Source organism: Echinops telfairi, unplaced genomic scaffold (genome assembly GCF_000313985.2).
Source record: "Echinops telfairi isolate 266 unplaced genomic scaffold, ASM31398v2 ScPeMD7_7404;HRSCAF=8442, whole genome shotgun sequence".
In the NCBI taxonomy this organism is placed as follows: domain Eukaryota; kingdom Metazoa; phylum Chordata; class Mammalia; order Afrosoricida; family Tenrecidae; genus Echinops; species Echinops telfairi.
The window spans coordinates 1,702,452-1,713,733 of NW_022111304.1; the positions used below are offsets into that span (position 1 = coordinate 1,702,452).

An 11,282-nucleotide genomic window follows, 5' to 3' on the forward strand; every position below is an offset into this window, starting at 1 on the left:
TCGAGGAGGGAAGCACATACCCCCCCCACCACCACTCTCTTCTCAATCCCCCTCCTGCTCAGTGTCTCCAAGCCAGAGGCTGTGCTGTTCCCCATGAGCGACTGGCATCCCAAAGACCCGCCTCAGGAGGAGGGAGATGTGGGCCCTGCTGTCCACCACGTCTATGAGGTGAGGCAGGGAGACTGGGTGCTGGGAGGGTGGGCGGGGAGTGGTGTGAATGGCAGAGAAGGAGGAACTAGTCCCAGGGGCCAATGTGCAGGGGGGGCTGGGAGGGGGCAGCGGGAGGGGAGCTTGGCAGAGCAAGGAGGGGCTGCTGCGTGGGGGGCAGACAGGGGTGGGGAGGAGGCTCTGGGAATCAGCCTGGAGCTGGAAAGACAGGGCCCCCACTGGAGAGAATTGCTTTGCCATCGACTCCACGGGTCCCTTCTGAGGTGACCGGGGATCTGTTTGGGTTGGGGGGTGGAGGGCATCTCACCCACCCTTCTCCTGTCGGCTGTACCCTCCCTGCCTCAGCTCATCAACCGGGGCCCCAGCTCCATCAGCCACGGGACACTGGAGCTCAACTGCCCCCAGGCCCTGGAAGGTCAGCAGCTGCTCTACGTGACCAGGGTGACAGGACTGAGCAACTGCACGGCCAGCCACCCCCTCAACCCACAGGGCCTGGAGGTGAGGGGCCGCGGGGCGGGGTGGGGGGGGTGGGGGGTGGTTGGAAAAGGCTCGGTGGCACCTGGAAGAGCCAAGGAGGATGCTCCTGAAGCTGAGGCTGAGGTCACTAAAGGGGTCAGAAGGCCCACAGACACCTCAGGCCCTAGTTGGGAAGCCTCTGATCCGCCGAAGTACTGCCTTTGTGGCTGGAACCGACGTCCTTTCTTGTCCTTGCTCGCTTCTGGGGGCCAGGTCTGTCACCTGCTCTGGGAAGCCGTCCTCAGACCTGTCCTACTGGACTCCAGCACCTGTCTTTAATGCTTAATACCCGGTAACAGTGGCCAGTTAAATGAGGGCCTCCGCTGCCCACCGTCAGAGGCTCAAGAAATACCTCACCGGGTAATGGCAGCCAGGGCCCCACTGACCTGGAGCTCATGTGCCAGGGGGAGGGGCGCCACACAAAAACCAAACTCACCATCGCAGAGATCCGTGGGGCAGAGAAGAACGGCCCGGCAGGGTGCCCAAGACTTTACATCTTTATGGGAGCAGACAACCGCATGTCTCCCCCAAGGAGTGACTAGTGGGTTTGAACCACTGAACATGCAATGGTTGCAGTTAGCAACTCGATGTGTAACCCACTCCGCCACCAGGGCTCCTGAGTGGAAGGAGCTAGGCAACGAAGTAAAGGTGGAGAAGTTCACTGGCCGTGAGAAGTGATGAGGGGGAGCCATCAGAGAAACCCTCTTGAGGAGGAAGCAGGTAAAAGACCAGAAGAAGCTCACCTGTGAAGAGGGAGAGCCGAGCCTTCCAAGCGAGGGTAGGAGCAGTGCAAAGGCACTGAGGCCGGAACAGGAGCCTGGCTCCCTATCCATCACCAGGCCTCCCTCCACGTAGACTCCAAGGACTGTGTTTTATTCCTTTCCATGTTCAATGCTGAGCTCAGATGATTGGATGGGTCAAGGGGAGATGGTGGAAGGTGCGCTGGAGCCCAGGGGCAGGCTGATCGAGAAGCTGTGATGAGGTAGGAGAGGCAGCTGATGGCCTCTTGTCTCCTGCAGTTGCATCCTGAAGGCTCCCAGCACCACCAGCTGCAGAAGCGGGAGGCTCCGGGCCGGAGCTCCGCCTCCTCCGGGCCTCAGGTCCTGGTAAGTTGGGTTAGGAATGGGGCTGCACCTGGGCATTGAGAACATCTCTGAGGGCAGACCATAGGTGCAAGCCTGGCCTTTCTTCCAGAAATGTCCAGAGACCGAGTGTTTCCGGCTGCGCTGTGAGTTGGGGCCACTGCACCGGCAAGAGAGCCGAAGCCTGCAATTCCACTTCCGAGTCTGGGCCAAGACCTTCCTGCAGGTGAGGGACCCATGCTTCAGCCCTGACACTTGACCTTCTGCCTGGCTGGGCTTATTTCCCACTAGCCACTTGTCCTTTAGTGAATACGAACCAGGGATTCTAGCTCCTCTTGGAGGCCCTTCAGAGTAGGGGAGGCAGTATATCTCTGGCGCCACCGCGTGGCCAGATGGGGAAGGACAGGTTCCCATTCCTGGTCCATTCAAAGAAAGGGGAGGAGCTGGACCAACACACTACAGAATGCTAGGAAAACAGCGAGCTGGAAGATGAGTGCACAGAGGAGAGCAATCAAACGTAGGACTAGTCAAAGCGACTAGGCATACGGTGGTCCAGGCATCCTCTTGGGTGCCTAACCCATGTTAAAAGTTGGTGGGGGGGAGGGGACTTTACTGGACATTGAATTATGCATTACTTAGTTAACATTGATTCAGCTACATGCTTATATTCTTACAGCACAGGCATAGGGAGTGATTCAGAAGACAGTGAATCAAAAATAGGGGAAATGACAACCTGGGCTCTGGTGAGGCTGTGGGGCAGCCGTTGGGCTACTCCCCACAAAGCTGGTGTTTCAAACGCACCAACTGCTGGGGCTGGCTGCTCCCACCAAGATTTACAGCCTCGCAAACTCTATGTAAGGCCTCTGTGAGACAGATTGACTCAGTGGCAGTGGGCTGGTGGGAGCCAGGGCCTTGGCAGCCCTCTGTCCCCTAGAGTCCAAGAGGGGATGCCCTGACCACCTTATCCTCCACTCACAGCGGCAACACCAGCCGTTCAGCTTGCAGTGCCAAGCTGTGTATAAAGCTCGGAAGATGCCCTACCGAATCCTGCCTCAGGAGCTGCCCAGTAAGGAACTTCAGGTGAGCCCAGGGCCAGCGGTACCGGCCTCAGAGTACCGGGTCTGACACCAGCCTGGGGCACGGGTGGGTGGGAGGGAGTGTCTTGCTATGGTAACAGATATTTATTGAGCACTGAGGACTGCGCCAGCTGTGGGATAGGTATTAGAGATACAGTGGTGAGCAAAGCTCACAGTGTCGCTTCCCCACTAGAGTTTAGAGTGTAACCAGCAACGACCACAACGTGACAAGTGCCAGTGTGCTTCTCACTGCCTGCCCTTGAGTCCACGCTGACTCATAGTGGCTCCCTGTGTGTTTCCGAGACTTCCTCCAGCAGAGCTGCTGGTGATTTAGAACTGCTGACCATTCGGAACACAGCCCAATGTATACGTAACCACTACACCACCAGGGCTCCTGCCAGTGTGTTAGGGGAGGGCCACTTCCCAGGGCACCTGAGCTCAGTCCTTCAGGGACAGAGCAGGCCAGGCTTGCTGGCAGAAGTGATGCTTAAACTGAGACCTGAAGAATAGATAGGCAGTAACCAGGCTAACCCCTCAGGAAAAGAATATTCTGGAGAGAGCGGGTAGCAGGTGTGAAGGGCCACAAATAGACAATATTAACACATTTTAGGAACTGACCAAAAATGAGGGCTCGGGGAGTCTAGGGCCAATGGCAGGTGAGGGTCACGTGTAGGATGAAGAACTTCTGGGTTTCCTGTGGCCTCACCTGGCTTGCTCCCTAGGTGGCCACGGCTGTGCAGTGGACCAAGGCAGAGGGCAACCACGGCGCCCCACTGTGGATCATTATCCTAGCCATCCTCATCGGCCTCTTGCTCCTAGCTCTGCTCATCTACGTCCTCTACAAGGTTAGCTGTGCCCCTGGCCCAGCACAGCGCAAGCATCCACTTCCAGGGTCTCCGAACCTTCAACCCCATGGCCCTACCTCTGCCCTGGCCACACACATCCCATCAGGCCCCTGTCTGTCAGGGCCCATCCTTCATTCTGAAGCCCCCTAACTTAGAAAGTCTGTCTCAAGGTAGTACATTTTCTATAGACTCAAAACCAAAGTATCCCCCCCACCCCAAAAAAAGCAATGCTGCCATGTTGGGCCAATGGCATATGTTGGCATTCCCCAACACCCCCACGCCCCTCCCACCCCCACCCTATACTCCCAAGGCAGCCGCCATTAGCCTGGAAGTGGCCTCAGAACCCTTCTCAAGAGGCAGCCACTACCAGATGCTCAGAACTGGTACTTGCGTTCAAACCTCTGCCATTCCCGGCTTAGTGAGGGCCATGTTTACACGTGGGGAAAGACCCCTCAGTCCCAGCTTTGGACCTTCTGGGCATACCGGGCGTGGTCAAGGTGCAGTCTGAGCAGCCTGACTTCAGAGGCTGCTCTGGCTGGGGGTGGGGGGAGTGAGGGGGATGGGACTAAGTGCAGGAGGGCCTTTCTCATTCCCTCTGGGGTCACAGCTGGGGAGAAGAGGGAGACAGCACATCTAAACCCTCTTTCCTCTCCTCTGTATTAGCTTGGATTCTTCAAACGCTCCCTCCCCTACGGCACCGCCATGGAAAAAGCTCAGCTCAAGCCTCCAGCCACCTCTGATGCCTGATCCCAGACTCCCCAAATCTGAAGGCCCAGGCCTCTCCCACCCACCAGTCTGCTGACAGGGAGGTGTCTGGGCACTTCCTGAAGGTGCTGAGGGCCAGGGAGATGCTCCTCTCCCCAGCCCAGGGACATACTTGAAGGGCCAAGCAAGGTGGGTGAGGAGCTGGGCCCACCCACCCCCATGCACTGTGAAGGACCCTCGTTTACACACAGCCCTCCTCATTAACCAGGGCACTCAGACCCATGGACAGGGGCCTCCGCCTCCCTGCCACCTTTGCATTTTGGAGCAAGAGTTCTCTGAAAGCCACTGGGAACCACAGCGCCGGGAATCTCGTCTCAGTGTGCAGGGCTTGACATGCCACCAGGACCTCCTGTCCGGCCCCAACCTGCAAAGAGCTTCCCTGGGCCTTGCCAGAGACTCCGCTAGGAATCTGGAACCTGGGAGTAAGACCTGGAGCCCCGGAGAGTCCTCGTCCTGGTGGGCCAACAAGGAACACTAACCAGGGATGGTGCCCCAGGACCAGCTCAGGGCAGATCCCAAGCAAGGATTGGCACGGCCCCAAACCCAGCTCTATCAGAAGCAGAACTCGGGTGAGGCCTGTGGCCCGTGCTGCTCCGGGACCCGGGCTGAGACCATCAATAGCCTAACCAGGCAGACCCAGGACCACATTTGGGCCTGCGCAAGACGGCCTGGAGACCTGGTCCACCCCTGACTCAGGAGAAGTCAGGAAACGCCCAGGACCCTGAAGAGGCCATGATGGCCACAGCTATGGAACCTCGGCCTGGCCAGATGCAGACCCTTCTAGGGCCCCTGGAGAGAGGGGGGGCCATGGTCCTGGGCTCACAGGATCTGGGCTCTGCCCACCAGCTGCACTGACGCTACCCCTCCCCTCCCCTCCCTCTCCCCTCCCTGCCCAGCCTCCCCCTCACCTTGGCTCCAGGATACCGGGGACTTATTTAAACTCTGTTGCAAGTGCAATAAACCCGGCCTGGGGGTCCCCACTGACCAGAGGTCGAATCTGTCTTTCTCCCCTACTCCATTCTGGGATCAGACACCGTGGAGAAAGGTGATGCCTGTGCTTCTCAGTTTCTTCCTCCTGGGAGCCAGGGGCAGGAGCCCGGGAACTGGAAAAGAGATGATGGAAGCAGAGACACTTGGCTCCCCTGCCCCTCCCCCAGTCCTGCCAGACCTGCCCTCAGTGCCCCCAAGGGAGAGACAGGAACCCCTGTTCTCTGGGTCTGAGGGTCAGAGAATGCAAAAGGAAAGGACTAGGTGGGGCGGGGGTGGGGGTGGGGAGGGGCTCATCTGGGCTTTCCTGAACCAGAATAAGAGGAGGCAGGTGGTGACCCATGGAATCAGTTGCAAGAGGAAGCTGTGGGATTACGGTCTTTTCACATGTAATACACACACATAGCAAATGCATTTAGCTCCAATAGCACACACAGGAAACTAAAGCCTAGGACGCTGCCAGGGGAAGGGGTGGGGGTAGAAAGCATATAACGTACTCATTAGCAGACCCAAACCAAACACACTGCCATCGAGTTAATGCGAACTCGTAGAGACCCTATAGGAGAAGGTAGAACTGCCCCCTGTGGGTTTCCAAGATGGTAATTCTTAGGAGAATAGAAATTCTTGTCTCAAATATGGTATATTCGAGAAAAGAAAGCCAGCTAGGTTTGGGTTTTATTTCTTTTAGGGCGATCAATTATCCTCTGAAGTAGGTCGTATGCATCCCATTTGTAAAGGAGAAGCTGAGCCCCAGAGAGGTGATGTAACTTGCCCAAGGTCATATAGGAAGTGGCAGAGTCAAACCTATCCACGTGGTGAAAGCCCTCCCAGCCCTCATTCTTCACCGACATGCCTTAGGGCTCAGCCCTTTGAAGACCAACCTTACAGTGCAAGGTAGCCCTTGGGGTCCTGCCTCCAGGAAGACCTGACCTAAAGTACCTAATGGAGCGAGAGCCAGATGTCCTTGTCAGGCCACAGCAGAATCCAGCCACCAGAGGGCAGCATAGCCAAAAATTTATGGGGGTGTTGGGCAAAGGGTGCCTGCGGTCCACCTCACCCTGTCCCTCCCATCACCAAAGGCTTTTTAACTCAGACATCTCCCTAGAAGTGCCTGCATCCCCTGAAATTGTCTCTCCTGAGAGACTAAGGCTACTCCACGCCACCCTGTGGCTTCTCGATAATTCTGTGCCTCACAAAACTTCTTCCCAGAACGCATAAAGATAGAGGGATTTATAGGGAGGAAGAGACACGGTGAGTCAAGAAGCCGCCCAGTATTGCCAGAATGGCATTTGTGGCATAACAAGGCATCTGGAACTCTCCAGGAAGGAAACCCACTTTTAAGAAGCAAGCTGGCACCCCTCTCTGGGAGTGGGCGTGGCGGCAGCCAAAGGAGGATTGGAGCTCTGTCACTGCTGAGCAAAGAGGGAGAGCAACGGGGCTGATGGTGATCCTGGAGGTGTGTGTAGGACACACCTCTGAGTCTCCCAGAGGGACAAGTTCTCTCCCAAGAATGCACAAGACAAGGGAGGGGTTCCTTGGCCAGAGAGGTCCCAGCTGTAATCTAGGACTTGTTTCTCTGCCCTTGAGCTGAGGGTCCCAGGCTCTGGTCTAGTTCCCCTCCCACCCCTCGCAGGGCTTCAAATCAAGCATGCCTTTACAAAACGGTCTTCTGACAGGTGAAGGCCTGGGAGACGCCGCCCCCCCCCCCTCCTCGTCTGTATTTGGAGATGGAAAGGAGGAGGGAGGGAGGCCCCAGGAAGGGAACAGAGCAGCTGGGGATGTGGGGAGGGGGAGGGGGCTCAGGAGAGGCAGCTGGCAAGCGGGAAGCTGATCTAGGGGGTCTCAAGTTTCTTGACATCAATTAGAGCAACCGGCCTGGGCTCATTAGTAGCCCGGGGTGCAGGGCTCATCAATAATGAATTCACCCCACACACTGCCCCCCTCAGCTGCCTGCAAGGTCACCCCACCCTCCAGCCAGCTGCCTCCCCTTGGGAAGCTAAGCAATCTCTCTTCGGAGACCCCTCTCTCAGCTCCCTCTCTCGGTGTCCCTGAGGGCATGGTGGGAAGGCTGACAAAGAGCTGAGGGCATGGGGTCCCTGTCGCTGATCAACCATGCCTGATGCGGACCCTTGTTTTGCCTTGGGAGTCAACCCAAGGAGAAAGCCTGGTCAGAGAACAAGGGAATGGCGGGCTGTAGATGGGGTGGGAAAGGCCGCAAAAGGGCCTTATTGATGCTGGATTTGAACTTCCTGGGCATAGGAGCTCCTCTGATGAGCCTAGAGACCCCATACCCTGCTCCACAGCCAGGCGGCGGCAGTCAAGCCATAGGGCCCTGGAATCTCAGGGGCCTGGGGGTCAGAGCAAGACCATGCATGCCATTAGCACAGCAACCTCTTGTCCTCGAGCCAGCCCCAGTCTGACAGGCGCAAGGGCTGTTCTTTCCTTCTTACTAAATCAACGGGGTGAGCACAAGAGACTGTTGGGACCAAGGTAGAGTCTCCTCTTCCAGAACTTAGAATGCCCCGACCCCTTCCCCTTGCTAGAGTCCAGCCCTGCCGCCTTCTACCCAGGGCTTCCTGCCTCCGACGGCTCTAAATCCCAGGTGTTCTAGTTACCAAACTCAACTCCTTCCCCTCGGGCTGCTTGGCATTCTGGGAAAGCGGCCGGCTGCTGCCCCTCCCTCTTAGGGCGGGTCCCGACAGGTCCTAAACTGGAGTGGCATCTTCCCTAGACACCTCCAGGTGCACTCCCAGACTCCCCACCCCCACCCCAGCCCTAGCACACTTCCATCCCAGTGTCCTGCACCCTCCTTTCCCGAGGCATCCTCACCGGTCCGGCCCCCTCAACCTCACCAGACAGACAGCCCTCTCTGGGTCCAGTGGCCCTCTGCAATCCAGCCTCGTTTTCGCAGGGACTTAGCTGTAGGCCACGGGTGGACATGTCCCCCCCCCACCCCCTACCCCCGCCTTCCCTACCAGGTCATCTCTACAAGGTTGCGCCTCTGTCTTCAGCTTCTTGCTAATGATCTCAGTTGCAAGCTTCTGTTTTCACCCCTCCTCAGGCCCAGGAATGGCAGACTTCCCTCAGCCCTTCCCCAGGGACCCAGGCCCGGGACGTGCCAGCACCAGCGATCGATCGACCCACCTTTCACCTCCGCGTCCCAGCCCCAGGCATCCTGCTCCACAGTCGGAGAACAAACTAGCTGCAGTGCACCCCCATTCCTCCCGAGGGGACTTGGGAGTCCCACCCAGCGCAGGCCCCATCCTTGCCCAGATGACTGAAGCACACCCACACACACCCCGCCGCCGCCCCACTGCACAGAGGCCTGGGGTCCGACCGCCCACCCGCAGACCCAGCCCGCGGAACCCAGGCAGCTCAGGTCCCAGCGTCCTTCGTCACCTCCCTTGAGCCGCTAGACATCGGGCTCCCAGCCCTGACTGCAGTGACACCGGAAATCCAGGAGACCCAAGGCAGCCGGTGGAAGCGCTGGAGGAAGCGGGAGGGGCCGGAGACGCCAGGACGCCCCTCCCGGAGCCCTGGGTGCCCGCGTCCCCGCCCCCCTCCTCCTCCCGTCTTCACCTGCTGCGGGCCCCGCCCCCGCTCCGCCTGGGCCGGCCTCTGCTCCTCCCCCGACTCCTCCCCCCGTACCCCCAGCCCAGTCAGAACGGCCCCCGGGACAGAGCGACGCGGAACCCCGCGCTCCTGGGTCCCCAGCATGATCCTCGGTGAGTGGGCTCTGCGGCTCCAAGCTCCCGGGTCCCTCTCAGTAGGTCACCTTCCCCCCCACCTCCGGGCACCGCGGAGACTGCGGCCGCCAGCCAGCGATCGGCTCCCCCTCCCCCTTCATCTGGATCCACATCTGGGGTCCCCGAGTCCCCTCTTCCCCAGGCTGCGCTTCTCCGGTAATCTAGGGAGTGCCGGAGAGGGAAGCAGAGCGCAGTGAGACCCCAGCCCCATAATGAGGGCACTGCATATTCATGAAGCTCATGAATATTATATTAAGGCCACGAGAGGCTGGGGGAGGGAGCTGGTCCTGGCCTGGTCGAGTTGGGGGTGAGCACCTGACCTGTCCTTCCCCCTCCCTCACCTCAGCTTAAACACATCCTCCTGTGCCCAGGATAAGACGGAAAGGAGGAAGGGGGGCGGGGGGGGGAGGGGAGGAGGTGGGTGCATCCTCGAGGTGTGTTTGGTAGGAGGTGGGAACCTGGAGGCTGGAGACCAGGGGCCTGGGGGGAGAAGAGGGGGTGGGGAACTGTCCATCCCAGGGCCCCTGCGGCTCAGATCCTGCCACCGCAACCATCCTGCCCCAACACGCCAGGACCTGCCCTCGCCTCCCTGCTGTGGCTTCCTGGGCCCTCCTTCCCAGTTAGCCTGCCTGCTCTCCTCCCCACCTGCCTTAGTCCTGGGGTGGGGGGCCAGGGGGGTGATGGGGAGAATCCGGCTGGGGGAGGGGAGCTCCTACTGGGCTCTGACAGCCCATCAGCCACCCCATCCTCATGACCTACATCGGGCAGGGAGCCCTAGGGATGGGGGAGGAGAGGCCCTTAGCTGTGCGCTGGCCTCCGCGTCAGCTCCAGCTCCAGGCCGGCGCCCTCCGACCTGCCACCGCGCAATGGTCCACCTGCTTACGCTGACCTCTGCCCTCTGCTCTGGCTAGGCCGGTTCCAGGACCCTGTGAATGGTGGGAGCCCTCCTACCAGGTCCAGACACCTGTGGTCTCCCAGGCCTCCACTGGCGACTCCTGGCTCCAGGCTGGTGCCCCAGGCTGGAGTGGCTCCAGGCCTGGTCCCTGTGTTGAGTCCCACTGTTATCTTGTCTTCATCTGACCCCAGAGTCCTTTTCTCCTTTTATTTGACCCTCTGCTGGGCTCTCCTCCCTCTTGCTTTCCCTCCCCCATCTCTTTCTCTCTCCCGCTCTCCTGGCTCTCACCATTTTATGTGTCCCCCACCCCTCCACCTGCCACTCGATAGAAAGGCCAGGTCAAATAAGTGGGTGGGGGGTGAGTGAACGCAAGAAGGGAGGAGGGGCTGGCACCTACCAGGGGAGATAAGCCATTCCTAGGGTGACCTTCAGGGTGACTACCATGATCACACACCCAGAGCGAAGGCTCTAAATTCCTCCAACCTGTGAGATCCCTACACCCTAACTCCACCCTGAGCACTGGGTTCCCCACCCTGGGCCCAGAGCCTCAGAGGCAGTGTCTTGCCCAGAACAGGTCTGTGGGAGCTGTAGGTCCCCTGAAAAGGACATCCGGGTCCTGCTCAAGCTGGGAAGGCCCCAACCTCCCCAACCACAAGCTAAATGCCTGGATCCAAAGGCTCTGAAATTTGATCCCACCCACCACCAATTAGATGCCCCACCACCACCACATCTCCCCAGGGGATGGGGAGGCCAGGTGGGGATCCCACACCTTAGCCCTCTTTGAGGAAGGACAGAACACGAGAAAGCAAGGCAGCCCTGCAAGGTCTGGACTCAGTGTCCAGGTCAAGGTGGGGTCTCTGCTCAGGTTTCCTGTTGGGACCCTCTCTACCCTCCCCTCAGCCATTGGAGGACACCCTCAGCCATTGGAGGACACCTTTGCCAGTCAGGTTGAGAGCGATTTCTCAGGGACTGCCCTGCTCCTCCCCTCCCTTCCCGTCACCTCCTCCCTTCAGGCCCCACCCCCGCCCACCTCCAGCCTGAGGTTATTAGGGATGGTGTTTTGAGTAGCTGTTCATAATCACGCCCTTGTTGCTTTCATCTTTGACTTCAAAGCCTCTCCAGCCCTCAGTATGTCCTCTGGCCAACAAGGGGAAAAATAAGGCAGAAGCGGACAGACATATGGGACTCAACTGAAGGAAACC

At 58.9% G+C, this 11,282-nt stretch overlaps 2 protein-coding genes across 2 annotated transcripts in view; both read left to right on the top strand.

Annotated features, from left to right (window-relative positions):
- ITGA5 (integrin subunit alpha 5) overlaps positions 1–5,436 on the top strand; it is a 21,416-nt gene extending 15,980 nt beyond the window's left edge. The window contains exons 21-27 of the mRNA XM_004716898.2: positions 63–168; positions 514–666; positions 1,704–1,790; positions 1,879–1,992; positions 2,745–2,846; positions 3,565–3,687; positions 4,351–5,436. Coding sequence (XP_004716955.2) covers positions 63–168; positions 514–666; positions 1,704–1,790; positions 1,879–1,992; positions 2,745–2,846; positions 3,565–3,687; positions 4,351–4,434 — 769 coding nt within the window. The 3' untranslated portion in view covers positions 4,435–5,436. The remainder of the gene's footprint in view (positions 1–62; positions 169–513; positions 667–1,703; positions 1,791–1,878; positions 1,993–2,744; positions 2,847–3,564; positions 3,688–4,350) is intronic.
- Positions 5,437–9,127: 3,691 nt separating this feature from the next.
- ZNF385A (zinc finger protein 385A) overlaps positions 9,128–11,282 on the top strand; it is a 20,957-nt gene continuing 18,802 nt past the window's right edge. The window contains exon 1 of the mRNA XM_004716895.4: positions 9,128–9,164. Within this exon, the coding sequence (XP_004716952.1) occupies positions 9,155–9,164 (10 nt within the window). The 5' untranslated portion in view covers positions 9,128–9,154. The remainder of the gene's footprint in view (positions 9,165–11,282) is intronic.